This window comes from Melanostigma gelatinosum (assembly GCF_949748355.1).
Source record: "Melanostigma gelatinosum genome assembly, chromosome: 14".
Taxonomy (NCBI): domain Eukaryota; kingdom Metazoa; phylum Chordata; class Actinopteri; order Perciformes; family Zoarcidae; genus Melanostigma; species Melanostigma gelatinosum.
In genome coordinates, this window is record NC_136647.1 from 2,389,471 (window position 1) to 2,416,539 (window position 27,069).

Below are 27,069 nucleotides of genomic sequence, written 5' to 3' on the forward strand. Positions count from 1 at the left end.
TATTTTGAAAATATGTCGGGAAGTGTGTGTCTGCTCCCCGCTGGCTAGCTTGACGCGTTGGTGTGTTTTCTGTTCCCTGCGGCCACAGAAGTGTTTTCAACTTACGAAACACTTGCGCAAACTTTGTCCCCAGAACGAACTACTTTACGTCTTTCGGTTGGTTTTTATGTCAAGAAACGAGGATGCAACCTCCACCGAGAAAGGTGAGTTTCGTTTGAATCCACCGTGACTTGCGTGGAAACGTTCTCGACGAGCTGCTGCATATTTAATGGTTTTACAAATGTACGCTTTGTTGTTGCTGGTTCGTGGTTTTAAACGATAAACTTGCTTTTTTTTTTAATTCTGCAAATGTTAACTAGTTTGTTCTGTTTTCTTTTTTAAATAGCAACGAAGGAAGAAAAACTTATAAAATTTTTTTTTTAAAGTCCCATGTGCCACTTTTTCCTTTTTTTTTGGGGGAGAATAGCCTCGTTCCCTCTCGAATGGAGAGAAAACGGTCCTTCCAAAATACATAAAAAAACGTGACGACATGAACCGTTTCCCCAACAACAAGTGTGCATGTTTTAATAAATGTCGTCCCAGAGGTGTTGCGTTACATCTGCGCTGAAGCATCAAGTAAATATCACGGCTGCTCCGCACTGAGCTGCAGGATTATGACCATCGCATGCGAGACAAAAGTTAAACATTTTACCCAAAGTTAAATGAAGTTTGAGGTTTTTTTTGAGCGCCGATTGTGAGAGTGGATCCACGTTGTTAAAACAGAAAGTCAAAGTTCGCTCGTGCGGTGTTATTTGAGTGCGTTTGCAGCGATGGGACGTTAAATTGACAGGTTTCTGTTCGTAGTTTGGTCCAAACGAAGAGAAACAGTCGCTGCTGTCACGTATCTGTTGCTTAACTTCAGCATAGTCTCCATAGTTTAAGAGTGAAGTTGTGTTTTAGTTAGAAATACACGTAAAAACACAAACTCTCTGTTAACGTGGTTCATCGGATCATATTTCAATTACATGACACCAGAGAGCTGTTAACTGGAGTTAAATAAATGCAGGTGTTCCTTGTTTACAGTGTTCTACACAAAATACAGAAGTTAAAGCTCTCTGACTTGGCTGGACATGTTGATTAAATGATGATTTATCAACATGAACATATTCATTAGGTTCAGACTTCAAACTGTCACATAATAACAATCAACATCAAGTTCTCTAATGTTGTGATTAGAAGAGAAGCATTCAGGCCGGAACTTGTTTTACATCCTTGATCCTCGTGTTAGAGTTTACTACTCGGTACAACACACACAGTATTTATTTATAGAAAAGTCTGTTCTTATTATTGTTATATTAAAGATACAAGATGTTTAAATAACTTGTTTTGTTATAAAACAAGACAAATGCACCAGATCCTAAGAGCCTAAACTAGAATATTTTACGTTTTTGCTTGAAAAGTTACTTTAATGATTAATTGTCAGCGAACTAGTTGCTTGTTGTTTTTCTTTTGACAACTAATTAGGTTATTACCTTGTTAGTTATTACCTCTATTGTTAGTAAAGTTAGATTCCAGGTGTCGTGTCTCTGGGGAGACTAGACACCAATCCGGCTATTGATCCTTCTAATCACTAATAATCAAATTCTCAGCCACTTATGTGGAGCTGCTTTCCACTCAGGATTATTTTCATCATTCATCTGAAGATTGTTTCTGTTATAAAACATCACAAAGCTGTGATCAGACGTCATCAAACAGCTTCTTTTATCCAAACGAGAGTCTAAAACCTAAAATATGTAGATTTACGATCACAAGTGTAAATACAAACAGCAAATCCTCACATTTAAGAAGCATAACAAGTGAATATTTGTCATTTTTAACACGACTATTTATTTAATTCTTCACGTAATAAACTTATTTTAACAAAATTAAAGAATAATAATCATTAAATAGATGCAGCGATACCAAAGCTATTATCAATTAATTATTTTGTCAATCAAATAATTATAAATTCCAGAAGTCAAAGGTAACTTATTGCTTGTTTATTTGACTAATAGTCCAAAACTCAAAGATGTTGAGTTCACTGTCGTATGTCACAAATACGTGAATCATATCCTCACACTGGCTGTTAATGTTGACATCTATATTTAGTTTTTGATGATTGAACTTTAACCGGCTCATAATTGAAGCATGAAACAAACCTCCCAGTTAACAGTAATGAGATCCGGTCAAAGCTCTTCATTGTTGATCTGACGGCCAATTAGAACCCCGGAGCTGCTGCGTGATGATGACTGCAGCTCATTTTCACAAGCAGCTGTGAGCTCGGCTGAATCGACGTCTCTGGAGTCGTTGGTAGACATGTGAGAAGTATTCAGTGGAGAAATCCTCTTTTGTCTTTCTGTATACGTCCCGAGATTCTCTCTCAATAAACCGTCTTTTCTTCCTTCCTGCAGGTCCGGGTCACCCAGGAGCTGAAACACACTCACGCAGAGCAGACGAGCAGATTACAAATCAAACACCAGACGGAGTGTGACCTCCTGGAGGACCTGAGGTGAGCACACGTTGTATGGAAGTCTATGAGAGAATGACTCTACTTCTCTCTTGATTTATTACCTCAGTAAACATTGTAAACATGAGTTTATGTCTCAATCTCTAGTTTCAAGTCTTCTTCAATACAGCATGATGTTCATTTAGTACATTATGGTCCATTTAGAGTCACACAGACCATAAAGCAGGGGATGCTTTAGGGCGGGGCTACACAGTGATTGACAGGTCTCTACCAGAGACTGTACGGCGTCTCTACGTCTCTCCTCCTCAGTCCATATATGGTCACTTCCTGTTCACTGGTGCAAAAATACCAAGATGGCGACGACCAACTTACGACCTTGATGCTTCAAAACATCAGTCCATAAACCAATGGATCCACATGTTATATCGTCTATGATTTTACGTGATCAATAATACATATGCTCTGAATATATAAACACATTAGCAGCTAATCATCTATTTATTTACAGTTATTTGACAGCTTTTGCTTCACTTTATTTAGCACCTTTTTTGGTACAGACGGCGAGGTGGAGCTGCTGCTTTCATGGTAGAACGCCATCGCTGTTGTTTTAGGCGCATGTTCATTAAACACAGGAAGCAACAATGGACGCGACGAACTCAACGTTTTGCAAACGCTCCATTTTTACGTCCAGACGAATACGAATTTGAAAAATCTGCCCCTTCTTTGAAAGGCGTTTTCAAGATATAAAAACACCTCAAACTGTTCGCGCTAACTCGCTAGCCTAGCATCGTCAAGTCGACACAACCCATAAAGCACTCATGCATACTCTGTAGGAGCAAATGATGAACAGCTTTGACCTGTTTACCCATACGTCTAATTCAAAGTCAACAGCTGCTGTTATCCTCCTACACTGTGATGCAGTTTGTTTTCTTACACAGTTGCAGATTTGATCAATTCTGTTCTTTTTGTGGTATCGGTGAATGTTTCATTTCGGTCTGGTTCTAGTGTCCTTGAGGATTGTTTTGAAGAAGAGCTTCCTGAAACGTAAACCCAGAGATTAAAGGGTAAAAGTGTTAAAGATGGTTGAATCGGTCCTCGTAAACACCGGGCTGTCTGTGTTCAGATGCGTCGGCTTTGTAAAGGTTGAGACGGTTGTGGTCGTGTTTTCTACTCTTAGTGTTGGGTTGAGTTGACAACCGGCTCCCCACTTCCTGTCTGTGGTCGGTGGCAGAGCTCTGAACCTCCAAACAGCTGGAAGTTAAGGTCAAAGAGAGCTGCCAGATGTTCCGACGGCCCTGAACCGTTTCTCTGTGGGAGGCTTCCTAACATCAGCCTGCACAGAACCGATGTGAAACACGACGGGTACAGAACTCACAGGGGTCGCTCCCTGACCTCTGACGAGAAATGACTCAGCAGACTGGAAATTGGAAAAGCTGTTGTTTGGGGAAAAGGACAGGAAGTGAATGATGTGGGGGGGTGTGAGTGGAAGTAGGCCGGATTGTTTCGAGTCGGGGTGGAGCGTCGCAGTCGAGTCTCGACATGTTTAATGACTTCATGAGGATTTTGCTGCAGTCACGTTTCTTTCTTGCCAGGGCTCTGACCTCTCTTCTTTCCTTCCACTTTTTTGTTTGAATGTAACTGGAGAGTTATCGTCCTCCTTGTTCCTGTTGTTGTAAATCAAGCCTGAAGTCATATTCGCTGACATAGCTCGCTTTGACTCTGCACATTTTAAGGTTTATTTGTGAAACAAGCCAAGCATTTTACAGCTATTCAAAACATCTAGCAGGAAACCTTTTATTGTTCTCTAAGAAACAAAAAGTTCAGTTTTGCATCAACATCTCGTGGACATGCAGAGTGAAACCCATCACAGGAAAAGGCAATAAAAACCTCCGTAAATATGACTGAAAAACTACAGAATTGCTCCACAAAATACCTCCTTGAACAGATTTAAGTGACTCAAGACTTTCAGGTTTAGTGGAGACTTTTTGTCCGACTGCATCGTGAGAAATATCCCACGTTAAGCACCACAGGAAGAGGAGAAGATGGCAAAAACAATCGGTGTAGACAGACAGCTGGACTTTCTTTGCTGACTGATAGAAATGTGGAGGAACAACAAGCTGTTGATGTATAATGTGATTGTTCCATTGTTGTCATGCAAAGCCGCATCAACTGAATGATGGGAACTTAGTTAACACGTTAAGTTTGTCCAAGTAACACAGTTAAGACTCCTTTAATAGCTGCCAGAGCTTTACCCCTGCAGAAGCACTCATATTGACTATACTGTCATATAAACCGTGTCCGGCCATGCTTCTACATTATATCGTCGTATAAAACGGAGTCCATACTGCCCGTCAACACCTCGGCATAAGCTCAGATTCATTTATGGGCAAATGACTTTTATCTGCTTGCAGAAAAACCTCCATCCAGACTGGACTAACATGAGTGAAATAAGTTAAATGGAGAAACTAACCTTAACTTTAAGATTACGAACATGTGAAATATTGAGAGAAAAATGGGCCAATACTGTATATAAATGTATATATTTTCTGTCAGATGTGTTGGTTATTGGCTGGTCCTTGGTTGTGATTTGAAGATGATTCATAGTTCACTGTGTTTCTCTTCTTCAGGACCTTCAGCCAGAAGAGGGCGGCTGTAGAGAGAGACTACGCCCAGGTGAGTGAATCTCTGTCGTCGCTGAAGCTCGTTAGCGTCATCGCTGCTCTGCCTCGTCATTTGCGTCGCTAAAAGAAATACGGTTTAGCTTCCACGACGGCGTTCCCTCAAAGACGCCATAATATGACAAAGTCGGGGTTGAGGATGTGGTCCCTTCAGAAAGCTCTTTGTTCTCTCGTGGCTGATGAATGAAGACAAACCACAACAGAACCAGAGACCAGGAGTGATCCGCCGGCTCGCTTCCTCCTCGCTGTGTTGTTTAACCCGCAGCTTCCTGCAGACGTCTGAAGAATCCCTTCTTGCCTCTTCGGCTGTGTTCAGGTTTTTTGCAGCGCTGTGAGGAATGTCCACCTCGGCTGTGAAGAGAGGGGGCACGTCTGTCGTTATCCAACCAGCAACCTTACATGTCTGTTTGCTCATGAGCATCTGGTCCTAAGGGAGGGGGGGGGGCTCAAAGAGCAGCACTTGTTGTGAACGGCCGGTCTTAAATGAGCCAAATAGACTGAACCAGTGTTGGAAAAGTACTTCAGTACATTTTGAGCTCCTTCTACTCGGCTACATTTATCTGACAGCTTTAGTTACTTTACAAATTGAGATTTTTGTCACACAAAACATGTAAAATTATGAAGTTTTCTTATGAATTAAACTAAAAACAGTTCATCATGCTGCAGTGACACAGAGCCGGCCAAAAAGGCTTAAGAACGGGCAAGCTAGTAAACTGCAAAGTTGTCCATTTTATTACTTTGTGTAATAAATATACAAATGTCAATTAGACGGAAAAACCAGGCGGCAACCTCCGGTTCTGCAGAGTGAAGCCAATGCGGACGAGTCTTAAAGCTGCATTCTCTCTAGTGTCCACCAGGGGGCGACTCCTCTGGTTGTATAGAAGTCTATGAGAAAATGACTCTACTTCTCTCTTGATTTATTACCTCAGTAAACATTGTAAACATGAGTTTATGTCTCAATCTCTAGTTTCAAGTCTTCTTCAATACAGCATGATGTTCATTTAGTACATTATGGTCCATTTAGAGTCACACAGACCATAAAGCAGGGGATGCTTTAGGGGCGGGGCTACACTGTGATTGACAGGTGTCTGCTGCGATATGGCGTCTCTACGTCACTCCTCCTCATTCCAACTTTAATAACCTTGGATAGGATTTTTTTTTTTTGTCCAATTGTCCGAATCTGTTGATTCAATTTATTTATTAATAATCCTACATTTTCCATTTCGGACGAGTAGGCAAGTCATGAAACAAAAAAGAAAAGAAAAAGCTTAATATCAAGTCCTGTGTAGTGTGCATTAACACAACATGGAGTTAAACATACGGCGTGAATTCATTTACAGAGCCAGTAGAACGGAGATTAAAAACGCTCCATTCAAGAGAAGCTAACAGGGAAAATCTCTGATGCCTGTTTGTACATTATTTATGTTGCTTGGCTGGGTTATCATGTCACCTTCCATAAAAGATTTACGTTGTCTCCGAACAAGGAGAGAGAACTAGAAGTACTAGAAGAGAACCTCAGAGTACTACTACGACTACTACTAGTACGACAAAACACGTATTTAATCCGTGGTCCAGCAGAATAATGCATCTCTAGCTGTTACCACCAGTTGAACCAGAGCCGTGATCGGCGACGTCGTTTACATTGAAAACTGTCAGCATGTGTCTGATAGAAGAAACATCAATGTCGTTATCGACGTCTGTGCTGTGTGTTTATGAGGAACAGGAAACATGTATTTAAATGTCTTTAAATGTGTCATGAACGCAGTGAGAATGTGAGAGCGATGAGTGAATCTGATGCGTGGCAGTGATCCAGTGGAGGGTCACGATCAGCCTGCAGGAAGAGCCTGAGTAACCCGCTGCATCTGTGTTTTATTGGATATGCATGCCCCGAGTTCGACCGTTGTTTTGAAAGGTTTCGTCAGAACCGAGCAATGCAACACAGTTCTGTCTTCATGTGTTCAATCCGCCCTGACCAGGAGTTACTGTGAAAGATGTTTCACTGTCGATTTATTAAACTGGTAAACGCAGCTCTGAGACCGATCAACAGAAAACTGTTCAGCCGCTATTTTGATAATTGTTTGGTCATTTGAGTCCGTTTCTTAAGCTTTTAAGCTGGTTCCAGCTTCTCAGGTGTAAATATATTCAGTTTTTCTGACAGTAAATGAATATTTTATGCAGGGATGTCGGGGTTAACGGGTTATGTTGTAACCACGGTTGTATAAATCATGATTTCATAACTGTTAGAAATGAAGAAGCTACAATATCTGTGGTGTCCTGGTTCCTGCATTGTTGCTCTGTTAAAACGAGTCTTGCTTCAAAGGAACCGACATAACAACATACCGGTAAGTTCCTTAAATCAGCCGTGTGGGAACATTGTGGACGTATGAAATAAAACCAGGGAGTCATTTAACGCAGTTTAACCATCGCAGTGTGGAATTCAGTTTTACTGACGATCGTTATCGGCTTATATTCAGTAAAATAATCTGTGATCTGGAGATCACTGATCCCTGATACTGTTATTGTGAGCAGCACATGCATGAGGTCCCACGATGCCTTCAGGCTCCCTTCAGTTAAAAAGATGATGTGTTCAAATGCTTGTTGTTGGTGAGAAACTTGAATAAATACAATAGTTCAGAGACGTTTTCACAGCAATATAAAATAGATATTAGATGAATTATGAGCTGTTTATGATACTGGCACGTCCCAAATTCAGTCAACTTTGACTTTGGGAAACTTTTTTGTCATTTTATGGACCAAAGAATGAATTGATTAATTGAGAAACGCAACGATCAATGATGAAAACAATCGTTTATTGGAGACCTCAGTGTGTCGTGGATTTGGACTCAATGCTGTGATACTGGTGATGAGAGGAGATGATTTCTACTGATGGAGATGAACAGTTGCTGCTACCAGCTTCTTAAATGTGTCTGTTTTCGACCTTCCTCTGTTTTATATTATTGTAAATTTAATATGTTTAGATTTTACGCTGTTAATTGGACAAAACTAGACAAGAAGACATTTTTCCAATATTCCTACATTTTATAGAGAAAACAAATAGATTGGTTCATTGGTAGAATGAATGAGATGTCTTCAGTGTGTGCCTCGTGTGTGTGGGTCGTGCTGCCTGTTAGTTATGTGATCAATTCGACTCCCGCTGCCAATGCTTGACTCAAAGTGGGTCAGAGTGTCTCTGGAACACTTCGCCCTCTTTGGGTTTCACCCTCCTCTTCTTTTTATCCAGATCTCTTCTCTGTACACGCCCCCTTTTTCTTTCCTGGGTTCTCTTACACCTGCAAGCTGCTTTAGCCATTAGCCGCTTGCTATTCAGGTCACACCGTGGTGATAAAATGTCCTCCTCTGTGTGGCTCTTCCTCCGCCTCGTCCTTCAGCCTCTATCTAAAGTGCCACAATGGTCGGGTTTGTAGCAGCGTTTGAAGCTTTTGGCACCGAGACCACCAACCAAGACCCGAGGAGTTCAGGTCCTGGTCTTTCCCCCCTCAGGCTGCATGACAGGGCCGGTCTCTTTTCACTGTGCACGGAGGAAGGATGGACGGGGCTCATTTCCTTGATGGAAAGGCAAAAAAAACCAACACAAAAATAACAAACGTCGGCTTGTATCTCGAAACAGAAGTACTTAAACATTTTAAAGAGGTAGTACATCGATGTAGTAGTACTGCACGTGTGAAGCTGAGATAAATCGACGAAAAAGCTCCAAAGGTTCCCATAATGCAACACAACAGCTGGGTGAACATCTGCATCTCTAAACTACACGCTGCCAGTTTGTGTCCCGGGTTCATTGTTTTCTTCATTGTGGAATAAACCGAGTCATTATGGTGATTTCTTTTCTTCAAACCAATTTGTGAATGTGGCGGTTTCGTCTTAAACATTAGAACACAAACAGTTATTTCATACCAAGAACAAAAGAAAGAAAAGTCAACGTAGCCCAATTATCCGTAGCTTTTATGAGTCTTTCTAACGATCAGCATGACACTAATTATGAAGTAACAAGTCAAACCCATTTAGATCATCTGAACAGGATTAAAGCTCTCTCTGGTACATTTCTCTGACATTCCAAACATATCCTCACACTTTCATCCGTCTATTTCTGTTCTTAACAGCTCAGCCTCACCGTTGGTGGAGGAAGCTGATATATCTCAGGAGGGTCAATGTGGTCTGAATGAATGACATTTTTCTTCCCCAAAATACGAGCCTACGTCAGCATAAAAACCAGCAAGTGAGCCAACCTCAGGACTGTGGCTAACAGTCCACGCAGTGTTGAACACATCGAGGGAGAGTGGATATTTTATCCGATGTGAAGAAGAGACGCAGGAAATATGTGCCGGTGTTAAAGGTGAAAGGTCATCCCCTGCTTTTGTCTCTTCTCTTCCAGGCGCTGCAGAAGTTGGCCAATCAGTATCTAAAGAGGGAATGGCCGGACAGTCTGACAGAAGAACAAGCAGAACACGGGTAACTCAACCGTCTCACGTTATGTTTTTTAATTGACCCTTTCGCCAAGTCCCGCCCCTCAAAAGCAAACTCGCCAATCATAGCGTAGCATCGGCCAGCTCCGACCAAGTATCCGTCTCTGCTCCACAGATAAACGTTTCTGAAATGTTGCGTTTCTACCTGAAAGCCTCTGGAGCTAAACATTAGCCGAGTACGTCAGCACATCATTAACTAGCGTGAGCACCTTTAACCACTTTCACACTGATCTGTAGCTTCAGCTCCTATCTTTATCCTTTGAACATGTTTTCACTGATGAATCACTTCGACATCCTGGATACAACTTTAAAACACGTATTTTACACCCGTCTGTCTGCTTCTCTCTGAAATCGCTTTTTAGTTTTAGTTCTGGTAAATGAACTCTCGATTTACTATTAAAAGAAACTACGGTAATAAAACCATCAATGAGAAAGTAATTGACAAGGAAATCAACAAGGAAAACCATCGTTAGCTGCAGCTTCATACGTCTTGTTTTTACTTTGACGTCCTGTTTTGTTCCTGTGCAGTTTGTCATGTGTCGTGATGCACATTTCATCTGGTCGATGCTCGTTTTGGAGGAAATTATCAGCGTTTGTTCGATCGCATCGAGGCCTGAACGGAGAAAATACACCATTAATCGTGCAGCCAAAGTCCAAAATGACCATTTGGCTTCACGAATTTCCATCAAATAATGATTCTGGAGGGTGTGAAGTGAACCCGTGTGTGTTTCTGTTCGTGCGTTTGGTTTTCAGGAGCATGTATTGGGTGTGGAGGGCCTATTTGGAGGGCACGGTTCAGGTCACCCAGTCCAGAATCTGCGCCTGTGACAACTACAAAGTCCAGGTGGCCGACCCGGCCAAGACGGGCCGGCTGCAGAAGGAGCAGCAGCTGAGGAAGGTGAGACGGGTTCAAACTCACAAACGTGCTCTTTGTCCTCTGTGGACTTTACGTAAACAACCAGAGTAACGCTGATAAACGGGGCCATAAACAATCTGCCGTATGAGGACAGAAGCTGCAGCGCTTCTTATCCTAATGGCTGCTATCAGCGATCATCGACCCCACTGGAGTGCTGGACTTGTCCTGAAATACATCTCTTCTTCACACTCTATTTTAAATACATGCCCTCCTGTAATTTCCCCACTGAGGGACGAATAAAGGATTATCTATCTATCCATCTATCCATCCATCCATCCATCCATCCATCCATCCATCCATCATCTACCCATCCATCCATCCATCCATCCATCATCTACCCATCCATCCATCCATCCATCCATCCATCCATCATCTACCCATCCATCCATCCATCCATCCATCATCTACCCATCCATCCATCCATCCATCCATCATCTACCCATCCATCCATCCATCCATCCATCATCTACCCATCCATCCATCCATCCATCCATCATCTACCCATCCATCCATCCATCCATCCATCATCTACCCATCCATCCATCCATCCATCATCTACCCATCCATCCATCCATCCATCCATCATCTACCCATCCATCCATCCATCCATAATCTACCCATCCATCCATCCATCCATCCATCATCTACCCATCCATCCATCCATCCATCCATCCATCCATCCATCCATCATCTACCCATCCATCCATCCATCCATCCATCCATCATCTACCCATCCATCCATCCATCCATCCATCCATCTATCCATCCATCCATCCATCCATCATCTACCCATCCATCCATCCATCCATCCATCCATCCATCCATCCATCCATCCATCCATCCATCCATCCATCCATCCATCCATCCATCCATCCATCCATCCATCCATCCATCCATCCATCCATCCATCCATCCATCCATCCATCCATCCATCCATCCATCCATCCATCCATCCATCCATCCATCCATCATAGCTCCTTTATCACACACGCCATCATGACGTTCACTCACCACACGGGAATCTTTGCATATTTTTGCAGGAATAATAATTTCCCGACACGTAAAGCTCTCTCTCTGCGTGTCTTCCGTCTCTCAGTGTAGCGAACAGCTGACGGCGGTTCAGGCGGAGCTGCAGGAGTCGGTGAAGGAGCTGACGAAGAGCAGGAAGAAGTACCAGGAGGCCGAGACGATGGCTCAGGCCGTCAGAGAGAAGGCCGAGCTGGACGCCAAGTATGAACCGAATTACTCTGCTGCCATCGGCGATGTTATTTTAAACCAAAAGACCAAAACGTTTTAAAGGTTGTAGCTTCTTGTATGTGAGAATCTGTGGCGTTTTCTTGACATGATAGTCGGATGAGTTTCTTTTGGGGTTTCGGACAAAACAAACAATGTGGAAAAATCACCGTTGAGCTATTTTGATGGATATTTTTATCGACTAAATCAGTAAAAGATGCCCTCCAGACCAAAAATAATCTGCTTTGAATCCACTTTTTTGTGTGTGATATGGTTTTTCAAAAAGTTAAATGACCTAGTTATTAAAAAAAAAAACCATTTTATTTGAAGAGCACTTTAAAAGGTTCTCAAAGGCACTTTAAATGATAAAAACAATAAAAGCAATAACATAAGAAAAATAAAACACATTTCAGTGACCGTCAGGCCGTCCTCAGTGTTTCCAACAATAAGCACCATTATACAAGATAGTTTTTATTGGGGACTAATATATTGTGACCTGATTATTTATCATCTGGTTTTATCACACCTGGTTTTATTATTTGATGTTTTTATTACCTTCCATTATTTAAAGAAGTGTTTGGTTTGTCCCTTCTGGGCTACTGTAGGACCATGGTGGACTCCTTGAAGACCTGCTCCCAATGTAGATATGAAGGGCTCATTCTCAGCAAACGGAAACTAGATTATTGTTAGTTTCAGGTGATTATAAACTAATGAAAGCATAGTATAATAACTATTATATTACATTTATGCCAATAGAGCCCCAGAAATGCTACATACAGGCCCTTATAGAAAGCTGGCTACTTAAATGTCACATAACTCAACTGATAATGTTTTATAAATATGATAATATCAGCTCATTATCTCAAGCTCAAAGTCAGTTGTGGCAAATCCCAATTTAGACTTGTATTGTGAAAAGTACTGCATGTTTTACATAATTCAAAAACCTCACAGAGGCCTCTTGTTCAACAATACGTTGCTAACCTGAATACATTAGAAAAACAAACGAGCCATATGCTGCTCAAATACAAAACAATAACTATAAATAACATGAAAGCTCTGCTGATGTGTTCCTCTTGATCCTGTTCAGGTCCAAGCTAAGTCTCTTCCAGTCCAGATCCAGTCTCCAGAGGGCGAGTGTGAAGGTAAGAGGTCTTTACATCACAAAAGAAACAGTCAAATCTGCTCCGCATTTTGTGATATTTCGGTGTCAACAGTCGTGAACTTTTTACCGTCCAGCTGAAGGCCAAGAGGAGCGAGTGTAACTCCAGAGCCACGCACGCCAGAAACGACTACCTTCTGATGCTAGCAGCCGCTGACGCCCACCAGCAGCGCTACTACGACACGGACCTCATGGACTGCATCAAGGTGAGGACGGACGGAGGGAGGGACGGAGGGAGGGAGGTTAACGTGTGCTGTAATCTGAAAGGTGTGTATTCGTCTGCAGGTCTTGGATGGAAGAATCTATGAGCAGGTGAAAGATTACCTGGTGTCGCTGTGTCAGACTGAGCTGGAGAGTTACCAGGCCGTCCACGACACCTTCAACCAGCTCTTAAACAGCTCAAATGGGGTGAGTGCTCAAAACCTACTGGACAACCAGAACCTCACTTTTGGATCCAGTCACTTTAATATTTGTGATCTGCAGAGTCTGAGCGGATACGTTCAGCTCTCCTGTCTCCGTCGTTGGCCTCTTTCAGTCTGCTTTGTTCAGGTTTCCTCTCTGCAGCGGAGTCACAAGATGAAGTGCTCATGAATGTGTTTGATTCTTTTATCATGTTGTGTTTCTGTGCTCTGAACCACCATGAAGCTAGAGGCCTTTATCTTAACTTACTTGCTTAAAGAATCAACTAAGAGGTTTTTATCTTTGAATGATGTGTGCACAACTCTTTGTGCTTCATATCTGGCAGAACTTAAAGCATTTCATCTGTTCCGCTCATAGGTTCTGCAGGAGTTTCACCAGCAGCTGTTTGTACAGAAGAACCTCATGTTTCAGCAAGCCTCGGACTTCTCCTTCCAGCCCGTCGACTCCGACACGGTAAATCCTGACGTTTTCTTCCTGCAGTGGTGCAGGACGTGCTCCTTTGCTTTGGCCTGCACACCTCATTTTCACATGGAAGTAGATTCATCTGACGTAGAAACCTTTTTGGTTGATCAGTGTGTAAAAAAAGGGGGAAAAACTTTGACTAGTTGACTTCATTTTGGGATTAGTTAATGACTAAAGTACAGGAGTCGTGAAGGCCCTTAAACACACTTGTTAAACACAGACTGTCAATATGTCTGAGATAAAACCTCTGACTGCACAAATGTACAATAAATATCACATAAGAAGAATAGCACAAAAGAAGTCTCAAAACATCTGTTGCACTGAAATATTCGTACATGTTACATAACAGCCACAGTCATTAGCTGAACACTCCATAAATCTTTTGAATATTTGGGCTCTCGGGTTGCTAAAAATACCTTTTTATAATCTCGGCTGACTGTAAACAAAGATGTGGGGAACAGATGGCGGCCTGGGGTAGATGGATGGATACAACCATCAGGATTGCAGCACATGTTTGCGTGATCTTGAGTCAGTTCAACGGGCTCCACCTCCACCTCTGAGGCTTCATCCACACTAATGCGTTTTACAATTACAACGTAGTGGTGTGGATGAAGCCTGAGCCTCAGTCAGTTATAATGTGGAGCAGGGGTTCCCAAACCTTTTGACATTCCCTTCAGCCTCAACTGTACTTTGTGTTTAATACAGTTATTAAATGTTAGCATGTTTACACGCTTAACCAATGTGGCGAACATGGTAACCGTTATACCTGCTCAACATTAGAATGGTTGTCATTGTGTAGCTGTTAGCATGCTGATGTCAGCATTTAGCTCAAGGCGCTGCGGTGTTCAGCCTCACCGAGTCGCTCCTAAGTCTCGGTTATTCTCCCAAAACCATGGACACGTACTCGTTGTGTTTATAGGAGATCGGTCAGTAACGCCCTCGTGCACAACCGGACATGAACTTCGACCGGTTGCACACATTCGGTATTTGCTCGTGTTGGTCGAGACTTTATTGCCGTCGTATTAAATTATTGCTGGTGGCCGATACGGTGGAGCCACGTGCAGAGAAACACGAGCACAAAGAGAGCTGCAGGAAATAATACGTCATCGGACAAAGTGCTGCAATGACCAATCGAACACGTGCAGTTGCACATTAACATGAACAAAGTAATTATATTCTGCTTCCCGTACCAGCACTGTGATAAAAGTCCTTCCTCGTGGTTTCTACACTGTAAACCGCTACCGAGCGTTTCAAATGAATGGATCTATAACTTGAGCTGGACTTCCTGGATTGTGTTCTTATTGTTTCCCAGCAGCTCGTTGGTGCTGCGCTGCTTTCTGTCTGAATCTCCCGCTGTGATCTTGTCAAAATCTGCTCGACCATCTGTGTTGCCCCAACACGTGGGGCTATAAAAGTGTTGCGTGTAACATTTAGTATCGCACAGCATGAGATCCCACTTGAGTCATGGTGCAGTCTGCTCTGAATTACAGCTTTGCACACTTCTTCATGAAGAATGTTTTGCCTAAATGTCCAAAATCTTCACTTTTAAGAGAACCTCGGTGCGCAAATCTGCCCGAGGTGTTTTGTCGGCTGCGGCGCGTGAATGTGATGCATCGCGGTCGGTGTCACACGCGCGTCTTTCCGAGGCCGTCCTCCTCCGCTCTCGTCCTCCTGCCGGACAACACTGGACAATTTGTTCAAACTGCAAATACTGGCGTTGTTTTCGTTGGAAGTCAAACAAGCAGCAGCCTGTTCCTAAAGAAAACATTAGTGGTGGAGAGAGAGAGCCTCCCTCCCTCCCTCACCACTTGCACCAGACGGAGGGATCCGGTAAAGGACTAGAGCTGAGCTGGGAGGGAGGGACCCTGTGAAAAGGAGGCATTGTGAGTGGGCCTCCATGCACACACTGCTGTCATGTGGAAACCTCCTCACTCACAATTTAGGGACTCGTTTCAATCTTAAAATCTCTTAAAAAGTAAAAATTGAAAAATGAAATGCTATCTTTTTCCACGTCACCTGATGATAACGGCACCGCAATGCAACTTTATTCTATTTTATTGATATTTTAAATCGGGTTTTTTTTGTTGCTTTTTCACACTTTTTTTGACCGCTACTGTTGTTATAGCTTTTAATTCTATTTTATAATTTTGTTGTCTCGCGTGCATTGGTCTCAAGTTAAATTATTATTAAATAATAATTATAAAAATTATATTTTTTTCCATGATCTGTTGTTTTCTCGGTCCACACTTGTTCTGTCTTATTTTTGGCTCGTCAGCATTGTCAGAAAAGTTCTTTACAAATAAAGTTTGATTGATTGAAACATGTGGATCATATGTTAACGAGCTGTTTCGGCCTTCAATTAAAATCCCCATTTAAGCAGTGAGACAATATGAAAATTTCATGTCACAATTATCCCGCCTAAAATGATTGCGATTCACGCAATTGTCCAATCTTCAAAATATGCTCAAGGTAGCCCCGCCCTAAAGCATCCCCTGCTTTATGGTCTGTTAGAGACCTGTCAATCACTGTGTAGCCCCGCCCTAAAGCATCCCCTGCTCTATGGTCTGTTAGAGACCTGTCAATCACCGTGTAGCCCCTCCCTAAAGCATCCCCTGCTTTATGGTCTGTGTGACTCTAAATGGACCATAATGTACTAAATGAACATCATGCTGAATTGAAGAAGACTTGAAACTAGAGATTGAGACATAAACTCATGTTTACAATGTTTACTGAGGGAATAAATCAAGAGAGAAGTAGAGTCATTTTCTATAGACTTCTATGCAACCAGAGGAGTCGCCCCCTGGTGGACACTAGAGAGAATGCAGCTTTAAGGCATGAAGCACTTAACCCTGAAATAGAAATCCATCTTCAGGTTATCCCTTTTCAAAATCTGTTGAGGATGAAGTGACATTAGAATAGCAGCTGGACATACTACATATATGTAAAGATTTTATATATTTCAGCTTCAGTAAAGTGTGATTGCTGAACATTTACAGCTGTCGGAAACATCCCCCGTAAACATCAGTTTGTGAGGTTTTTATTTGACCTACCGACACCGACACGCCTTCATGGGCCGAGTGAAGCTGTTGGCTCTTCAATGTCTCTGTGTTAATATATATATATATATATATATATATATATATATATATATATATTTATTTATCCCTCTTTCATATTTGAGAGCCAGCTGGGTTTGAACTTTGGGTTTCATAAATAAAAGTCAGATGAATATGTTTCCTTGATGATGACGATGATGTTCAACCTAAATGCAGCCTGCAGCGTAAACCTGAATGAACACTGGTAAATGCTCTATTCCCGTGTGTGTGTGTGTGTGTCTGAGGGTGGGTCTTTCCTACCGAGCACTTTATTATTTTTTAAAAACTAGCTCCATGTAATATGTAAAGAGGAAATTGACACCACAAAAAAAAGGTCTGTCTGGCATTTATGAAACCAAATTGTGTTTCTATGTGAGGTAATTTGCAGGTAATTTGCAGTATTATTTGGACAATGATCCAAGTTCCAAAGATGCTCAGTCTGACTCCAATTCATTTTGAGGCAGTGGCCCCGAGGCTCTGGAATGCTCTGCCTGCAACTCTACGCCTCGCAGATACTGTGGATACTTTTAAAAGCCAGCTAAAAACCCACCTGTTTAGGCTGGCGTTTGTGTAAAAGTAAACCCATGTCCTAGACCTGCTCTTAACATTTGTTTTACATTTTTATTTTATTTTAATTTTATTCTTTAACATTTTTTATTCACTCTGTGTATGTAATTTATTGACCGTAGGGTCACATTGTGTTTTTATGCTTTTAAATGTCTGCTCTGTTAAGCACTTTGTGATAGTACTGTCTGTGAAAAGCGCTATATAAATAAAATTCATTCATTCATTCATTCATTCAATTCATTCATTCATTCATTTAAAATATGTCAGTAAAGACCCAACTTACTCACAGGCGCCAGGGAAAAGTTGAACGAGGCTTTATTTACTACCCATCACAACGTAGAAACACATTTGTTATCACTCGATTACTGTACGTTATATCACGGTTAAAAACATGTTCAAATCCAAACCTACAGACTGAAAAACTGCTTTATTATATCTTTATTATATCTATTATAGCACTTTACAGCAAGAATATGGCAAACATACATACATATATTCACACTGAAACAAAGAACATGATACAAACTTAAATAATATCAGAAGTTATGTAATATTTAATATGCCAACATCAACTATTTTACCCAATATGAATACGGGATTAAGTGTCTCTTACACGGGTTTTAATTTGCCTCAAAGCTTCAAAGATATTAAAGTTGTTCAGTGATGATTTCCAATGTTCGACCTTCATCGACTGCACCGTTTCTCTGATATCTCGGTTGAATGTTCTCTCGCTCTCTGTGTGTTTGTAGGTGATGCAGCTGCAGAAGGAGAGCGGGACGTCGGAGGAGCACAGTCTGGATAAAGAGGCCAGGAAGTGGGCGAGTCGCGTGGCCCGAGAGTACAAGAGCGTCATCCACACTCAGCGGGTGAGAACCACGTCACACCGATGGAGAGAGTCCTCCACGGGCAGCCGTCACTAAATCAAATGTGCATCTTTATTCTACACTGTTCATCATGTCTGGTGCAGTGGAAATAAGATGCTATTACTACGTTTAACAGGGAGAACTGTGCTGCGAAGGAAAAACATCCAAATGAAGAGAGAGACTGATGTTTGAGACTTGGACAGACGGAGTTTATAACATTCCTGTTTTTCTTTGGACACTAAACCAGTGTTTTATACGCTCGAAAGAGAGAGATAAGAAACAAACACACTAAACCCGTTAACAGTGATCGTCGGGTACTTCATGTTGAAGGAATGTTAACTTTCAGCAGTAAACTGACTTCTTAAACGTCATGTGAATTAGAAATCTGGTTTCTAACATCCGGGTTTTGGGAATCTTTCCACAAGTATCCTGATAAACTCCCATTTCTGAAGCAGGCTCGTCTGCAGATTACTTGAGGAACTTTAGTGGTTCGTCACACGGTTTGTTTTTGTGCAAAATGTGACGTCTGATGGTCACAGTTTCACACAAATACATGAAAATGTTTGCCGATCTGTGACTTGTGTTTAAAAACCTGTCGCGCTCTGGAGTAGTGACGGGAAGAAGTACTTTTGTCGACCAACCCCGGAAGATATATCGCTCTGAATCCATCAACAAAAAGGGATTCAGAGGATTATTGTGGAAGAGACGTTCAGGAAGATCATCTTCACAATGAAACAACACGCAATGGTTTTTGAGGCGTGAATCGTCTCATTTAGACACGTCAAAGCTTCTAAATTCACCACAAGTATTAACTGATGTATTTTATATCGCAGAAAAAAACATTCAAATCTCTTCAGCTTGTGTTAAACACAGACCTTATTTCATTCATTCAACCAAAACACATTAAAACGACAACAACATCGACTTCTAGTCGAGGGAACCGGACGAGCAAACTTCATTTCCAGGACTCCGGACTCATTCCTGCAGCTTTTCATGAAGAAGCAAAGAACACAGCGTTGTGCTTTGCTTCTATCAGGAAGTTGTCGGGCCGTAAATCTGTTGATCAAATATTTAACACGTCATAATATTCTGTCATCATTTCCCTGTGCGCTGGAAAAACCACACCAGGAAGATAACTGTGATCGGGGAAACAATAATGTTTTATTGTGTGACATCACATTACATCAGGCCTTTAACCTTTAATCAACCGGGAACACTCCTCAGATAAAACATCTAAAACACCTCAGAACACCAGCAGCCTTCAACAGTCTCAGTAGAAATGATTTCACATGTCTGATGGTCTGGTAGGTTTCTGGCAGACGGAACATCTGTTTGCACCCGGCTCAGTGCCGACGTTGAGAATCTGTTTCACATTAATGACTTTGTCTCTCCATAATATTCCTTCCCTCCGTAATACGTTTTGCAAACAGTGTTGATTTCCCTTTCATCTAAAGTTTGTGTTTCCCTTCTAACCTCTTTACCTCTTTACCTGTTACACTCTTCTTCTCTCCTAGTTTCATCTAGAGACGGGTGCATTAACTCTAAACACTCTGATGACATCAGATAGCTGTTCTTTGTATATTGTATCGGTCAAATAAACCATGAATCATGCTGCAATAGAAGCCGTTAGTTCGCTGCAGGCTAAACATTTAACCCTGTTTTTTGGCAATATTTTGTCCTCATTAAAAGTAAGACGAACGAGGTTTGAGCAGCTCCTGGTTCACTGGATTATTATTAAAAACATGTTGGTTCTCAGTCGTGACTTTTTCTTCGATTATTTTTCAGCAGGTTTATGAACCGAAATGTACAAAATACAGTTGTGAGCCTCAGAGTAAATGTGATTACATTAAAGTTATTTTAACCACCAAAAACTATCTTTTCCTTCCGAACTGGAATCTGGCCTTTAACGTGAAGCAACACAGCAGATCTGTTTGATGATAATAAACCTGTAGATCATTAAAACCATCCACCATGTGATGACGCAACACACCACACGATGAGACCTCCTCTTCATCACCTCTCCTGAACCTTTTGCTGGTTTCATTGTGAAAGTCAAAGGGTGATGATAAGCCGTCGTTTGTCCAGTGAACCAGAATCAAACCGTTTCCATTAGACAGGAAATGAGTCACTCTCTCGATGGCATTCAATCAAGTCGTGGTTTTATTCTTCCTTTGTTGTTGTTTGTTTTTAGGCTCTGGAGGGATACGGGACGCAGGAATCATCGGAGCAGAACAACTGCGAGCTGGAGACCAAGATGGAGGTGGCCAGGCAGAGTCTACGGAGGGCAGAGGTGTGTGTGTGTGTGTGTGTGTGTGTGTGTGTGTGTGCTCCATCAGTGTCCTGTTACTTAACGTGGCCTCAGTACTCCCCCTGCTGGTTAAAAGGATGAATCGACTCAGATTATGGTCTCAAACTGTTGCACCACTTTAGAAAGTTAATCAGCATCTGTTCCGGCGATCGATGAATGTTTTCTGTTCTCTGGGGTTTTATAGACGAATCAATGGATGGAGACAATAATCATGAGATGAATCGATAATGCAGGAAGTCGTCTGTTGAGGCTGTAATGCAGAGAAGGATTAGAAGTGAAGATCACCTAAACTGAGACCAAGTCATGAACGAGACAAACAGAAAAGGGTCCAAGAGGAGAGCGCAGTTCTAAACTTTGGATATAGAATAACAGCAAAGAGAGCTGCAGGACCTAAAACCTGGCGATGAGGCAGCTTTTTGGTCTCAAAGTTAATGAGTATTTTTAAGAGGTTTTTGTTTAGATCCCTGAAATAAAGTCTGCGTCTAATACGATATAAAATGCTTCAGTAGAAACCTCCTCTGGTGAATTGAAAAAGCTTTTATGCGTCTTAAAAAAGGCGGTATAAAGCGTCAATATAATACTAAAATTAGACTTGAATACATTTCTCGGTCGTGTGAATAGATGAAACGTGAGTTCTTAAAAGTATTTTAACCACTTCTGTTGTTCTGCAGACGGTGAAGGTGAAAGCAGAGGCCCGTCTGGACCTGCTGAGGCAGGCGGGCGTCGCGGTGGAAACGTGGCTGAAGAGCGCGATGAACCAGGTGATGGAGGAGCTGGAGAACGAGCGCTGGAACAACCTGAGTACCCACGACCCCTCGCTCTCTGTAAGACCCACAGACCCACAGACGTGCATAACTTTAACGCTGTCTTTTTATTGGTCAGCATAAGAGTGACCCGGCTGTCATGTTCCTGCAGGGGACGGCGGATTTGGAGCGAGAGGACGAGGAGGAGATGGAGGACAGCGGGGAGGTGTTGGACGACAGCAGCTCCAGCCCCTCCAGCACTCTGAAGAACTATCCCCTCACCTGCAAAGTGCTCTACTCCTACAAGGTACCAACGGAACACAAACACCTTGTGGCCTTCAGTGGCGCTGCTGTTGTCAATCAGTGTCTGTAAACCGCCAGCTCTGATCCGTTTCCGTGTTTCCAGGCGTCTCAGCCGGACGAACTGACCATCGAGGAGCAGGAGATGTTGGAGGTCATAGATGACGGAGACATGGAGGACTGGGTTAAGGTGCTCCACCTTTCTATTCATGCTGTTGCAGCCGTAGACTCAGATTTCAGCGTTTTCCGCTCAACTCATTTGGGTGTTTTGACGATGTTTGGCCCCTTTTTGACTGCAGGACCTCTGGTACGCTGGGGGCGGTGTAAGAGTTCATTTCAGATTGATTCACGACTGTTACGTTCTACAGCACAAATAAATAAGTCAAACACTCAACAGACGCTTCATTGTGGAGACAAACGCTCTTAGTTTCATTTCCTCTTCTGCATTTCAATTATTTCATCAGTAAAATAAATGCAGCATTAAACGTCTCCGCAGTGAGACGAAACCTCAGCTCCTGTTGACGTGAAACAGGTAAACACAGACTGCAGAGTGTGTTCACTTCTTCAGGTCTTCAGACCACCAGAGACCCGTTGAGTTCCTTTCTGAAAGTAGAGCCGGGACTAAAATCACCAGGAACGTCTCGGTGGAGATGCTGGTTTTAATATCGAGACCTTTTCATCCATCACAGACGTCATGAGTTTATATTTTCTGCATTTCCAGGCCAGAAACCGCGGCGGGCAGGTGGGCTACGTCCCTGAGAAATACCTGCAGCTTCCTTCCTCCAACAGCCTGCTCAGCATGCTGCAGGCTTTAGCCGCGCTGGACGCCCGATCTCACTCCTCCAGCAACTCCACCGAACCGGAAACCGAACTAGCGACCGGCTCCGTCAACGGAGACTCCAGCGGTGAGGGACGCCTCTACTTCAATACTTGCCGACAGAGATGTCTTCATATTCCAGTCATGGGTTCCTCAACCTGTCTTCCTGTTCTGTTTTCAGTGTCCTTTGCGAAGGCCCTGTACGACTACGCGGGACAGACGGAGGACGAGCTGTCGTTCCCCGAAGGCGCCATCATCCGCATCCTGAGCCGAGAGACGCACGAGGACGACGGCTTCTGGGAGGGAGAGTTCAACGGCGTCGTCGGCGTTTTCCCCGCGGTTCTGGTGGAGGACCTCACCGGCGGCAGCGAGAACGGAGACGGACAACGAGAAGGAGGTTCACAGGTACGATGCTGCTGAGGAAGAGTCTGAGAGATGTGACGTAGCGCTGTCGGACACGCTGTGAGCTGCAAATTCATCTCAACAAAAGAAAGAGAAATTGAAAATGCTCCATCTACATGTTTGTTGCAGAACAAATGTTGTGAGATTTGGTTGGTTTGTTTGTATTTAAAGATCTTTGGCTTTTATTTATCCAGCATCTCTGAATGTCTCTTAAAAATCTTGCTCAAAGTTTAAATAAAGGATTAAAAATACTTCCAAAAAGAAATAATGTGTTTTTCTGACAAATTATTAATGGAAAAATTCAACAAACAGAATTGTGTGTGTGGTTTTATCTAATTAATCTGTATTAAATATGCAAAAAATATATATAATATAATATCTCTACCATCGTTTATCTTCGTTCATTATTCGAGTTATTAACTTACAGATTGCAGCTTGTGGAAATAAATAAATCTGAAGTTCTTGATTTGTTTCTGCTGAAACACAAATAAAACTGTTTGGGAAGAATAGATGTAACATTGGATATTAGAGTCAAAGGATTTTACAGAGCGTTTCGGATATATCTTTGTATCACTTCATAAATCAGAAAATACTGTCAACATCCATAAAAAAATCTATTTTGTATGTTTAAATATGCAAATGAGGCATTATTGAAAGGAGCTTTTGGTGAATTTAGGAGACAAAGTAGTGAAATGCATCTTTACTTTAGTCTGAGAGAAGACCCAAATTCTCTAAATTGACGAGTGCCTGACAAACGAAGTCTCAGCTGCAGAAAGTTGCCGAGTGCTCTGATGGCCTTCTGTGTGTGAACAGACCTGGTGTTGCGTTGTGTTCGTCATCGCTGTGTAAACTCTTCCAGGCGTCCCCGTCTCCTCTGGCTCTGAGCGACCGGTCCCCTCTCAGTCCCTTCCAGCCGGGTCCTCTCCACAGCAGCCCTCTTCAGACGCCCACCGTGTCCTCCCCTCTGTCCAGTCCCTGCAGCGCCACGGCGTCTCCCATTGGCCGACCGCCCTCCTATCACAACGGACATCACAGGCCGCCGCCGGCGCCGCACAAAAGCCCCTTTCAGAGTAAGAGCTCCCGGTTAAGTCTTGAGTTAAAGTCACGAGTGTGACGGAGCAGTGAAAGGTAAAGTGATGGTGATGTGTGTCCGCTGCTGTCTGCAGGTCCGGTCCAAGGCTCCGCTCAACCTCCCAAATACCCAGAGAGCAGCTCCGGCACCATCCGACCGGTGAGCCAACACTCAGTTAATCGTTACGATGGTGTAAACCAGAGAGAAGCTGCTAAATATCACATTGGAGAAGACGGAACCATCACAGATGTGTTGGGTTTGCTTTCATAGTATTCTCTGTTAGTCAAATAAATAACACTTTATCCAACATAAACATTTAATTTGGTATTTTTATCATCACTTTTTTATCTTCTTTACTGTCTCAGTGATTTATATTCTTGTATAAGTTCATTTTAAAGTTATATTCTAAACTTCGTGGCTGTGAACTGACTCTGCTGGTGCCTCAGTGTGTTTATGCTGCTTCATTCACAATAAATAAATGCAAAAAATGTTTTCATTATATATTATGATATATATGTATATATATTATGTTTTATTGAAAGATGCTCAATTCACATAATTAATGTAAAGAATTACTTTTTGTAAAATACATTAACATCTCCATTTTCTGACGTTTTTGGATAATTTTTCATGTATTTTTTGAAAATGATTCACAACTGTTAACATTTTTTCACATTTTAATAAGATTCTATGTTTTGGATATTTTTTCAGGCATTTTTTAACATTTTTTCAAATATTTGCTTGATATGTTTCGGATATATTTCTTTATTATTTAACATATTTTCAGACTTTTTATACACGTGATAATGATCAACATCAACTGAAATATATCCTCAAGTAAAATACAGATAATAAGATATTGCTGATATTTAGTTGCCTTTGTAATCGATTGATTGATTGATTGACTGTCTTCAGGTCCGTGCTGCTCCTCCTCCTCCTAAGCAGCATCCTCGAGGGCAGGTGAAGAGGAGGGAGGAGGTGGAGATCACGCTGGTGTGACGTCGGTCGGTCGGTCGGTCGGCACCCTGGCGGTGGCGGCGACGACGACAACGTCGACGACTCATTTCAAACCAGCCGGGTCTTCCCGGCTCTGTTGCCTCTAAACAAACTCCCAAAGGAAACCCGAGGAAACATCGGCCCCCTGAAGACGCCTGGAGGCCTCACGAGGGTCAGTGTGCTGTGGAGGAATATTGTGCCTTTTCTCTTAACCGTTCTCCATGTCGTCCGCCTCTTCTACCGGGACGTGAATCATCTTACACACCCGACAACAAGATGTAGTGTCTGCTGTTAACGTCCTCAGATCTCAGTGCTGGTGTTCACATCCTGTTTCTTTGCTCACAGTAACTGATTTAGTGATAACTGGCAGATAATACGAGGATTCCACAATACAGTGAAGAGACAGCGTGTTGATAAAGACAATAGTAAAATACAAAAGCTTCACGTTTTAGCGTGATTGCGTTTGAACCCTCAATGACTGGATGAAATAATATCGTCTGCAACTTGTTTTTCTTGCAGATATTCATACCTTTTGAAAAGAGCCAGGCTAGCTGTTTCCCCCTGTCTCCAGTCTTTGTGCTAAGCTAAGCTAACGGGGTGTAGCTTCATACTTACCGTACACTCATGAGAGTGATATCAATCTTCTCATCGATATTAAGAGTACTTATGAACCGCTATAGTTCCATCGATCGGACGCAGCGATCAAAACCTCGAAGTCGTGCGATACAAAGTCGGAATTATAAGAAAACGTATTTTATATTTCTCCTGTGAGTACAGCGCTCTACGAGTATCATTCGCGATGGATTAATAACAATGATTGAAACATATCGCCCAGTTACGTCTCACTATATCACTTACTGTGTTGCTCCTCAGAGTTTTCACGATTGGATTTCTTCTATGCAACAACTCACAACTTCGTCATCGCAGCATGTTGAGAACACGAACCGTCGACACGAAACCAAAAGTCTGGTTGTCTCCACAAAAATACAAAATAATACTCCAGCAGGAGCGAGGCTGGTCCTCTCCTCCAGCACACGTAACTGTACTCGGTTACACAAACAAGGGAAAAGTGGCAATTTTATCTGAGTGATTGTTGTGTCAGTAGGGAGAATCTCCTAGAAAAGTATTCTGATCAAAATAATGGATCCTTTTATCTTTTTATTGATTCATTATAAAAACTGCTTCTTGTGTTTTCTTTGCACCGAATGCTCAGAAAGCCCTAAAGGGAGAAACGTAGTGCGTACGTACGTAGTCTAACTGTTCTTTTCTCTCTTGTGTTGTAAAATAACGATCTAGAAATGTTGTTATGACACTAATGTTATGCGATGGAAGACCATTTCTGACAAAATAAAAGATCCTGTTCTCATTGTAATGAGAAACTCACTCAAAACAATGAGATACTTTCTCAAAATAAAGACTTGGTGTCACGAAATACGTTTGTATTTAAAAATAGGTTTCTAATAACAAATCATTATTTCGAGAGTTTGTCATTATTTTGAGATGCAAAGTTCTGATAATAGAATCACAGGATCTTTTTTAATTGTTCCGTTTACTGACGGTAATGAGCTTCCATACCAGCCAGTGACAGTTGCTGGTGGTTTGTGGAGAAGGTTGCAGTTGGTGACAGTTTAAACTGATGTTTGTGCAGTTTAAACTGAGGTTTGTGCAGTTTAGTTTAAACTGAGGTTTGTGCAGTTCAGTTTAAACTGATGTTTGTGCAGTTTAAACTGAGGTTTGTGCAGTGCAGTTTAAACTGATGTTTGTGCAGTTTAAACTGAGGTTTGTGCAGTTTAAACTGAGGTATGTGCAGTTTAGTTTAAACTGATGTTTGTGCAGTTTAAACTGATGTTTGTGCAGTTCAGATTAAACTGATGTTTGTGCAGTTTAAACTGATGTTTGTGCAGTTCAGTTTAAACTGAGGTTTGTGCAGTTTAAACTGAGGTATGTGCAGTTTAGTTTAAACTGAGGTTTGTGCAGTTTAAACTGAGGTATGTGCAGTTTAGTTTAAACTGAGGTTTGTGCAGTTTAGTTTAAACTGAGGTTTGTGCAGTTTAAACTGAGGTTTGTGCAGT

The 27,069-nt window shown here is 42.1% G+C and overlaps 1 protein-coding gene across 1 annotated transcript; it reads left to right on the forward strand.

Annotated features, from left to right (window-relative positions):
* The first annotated feature begins 91 nt into the window (after window positions 1-91).
* Window positions 92-26,781, forward strand: LOC306787852 (F-BAR and double SH3 domains protein 2-like). The gene is made up of 20 exons (XM_079283147.1): window positions 92-203; window positions 2,430-2,527; window positions 5,113-5,158; window positions 9,554-9,630; window positions 10,398-10,542; window positions 11,657-11,790; window positions 12,881-12,935; window positions 13,030-13,158; window positions 13,238-13,360; window positions 13,730-13,825; window positions 18,246-18,362; window positions 20,551-20,649; window positions 21,339-21,491; window positions 21,583-21,717; window positions 21,817-21,900; window positions 22,432-22,615; window positions 22,709-22,932; window positions 23,789-23,999; window positions 24,096-24,160; window positions 24,917-26,781. Exons 1-20 carry the CDS (start codon window positions 183-185, stop codon window positions 24,998-25,000), a joined length of 2,280 nt encoding a protein of 759 aa, XP_079139273.1. The 5' UTR covers window positions 92-182; the 3' UTR covers window positions 25,001-26,781.
* The last annotated feature ends 288 nt before the right edge of the window (window positions 26,782-27,069 follow it).

Excerpts from the sequence above, each read along its gene's own strand:
- LOC306787852 (XM_079283147.1), top strand. The coding sequence starts at position 183 with ATGCAACCTCCACCGAGAAAG. Across the intron at positions 5,159-9,553 it reads TAGAGAGAGACTACGCCCAG|GCGCTGCAGAAGTTGGCCAA; the intron begins GTGAGTGAATCT and ends CTTCTCTTCCAG. Across the intron at positions 10,543-11,656 it reads AGGAGCAGCAGCTGAGGAAG|TGTAGCGAACAGCTGACGGC; the intron begins GTGAGACGGGTT and ends TCCGTCTCTCAG.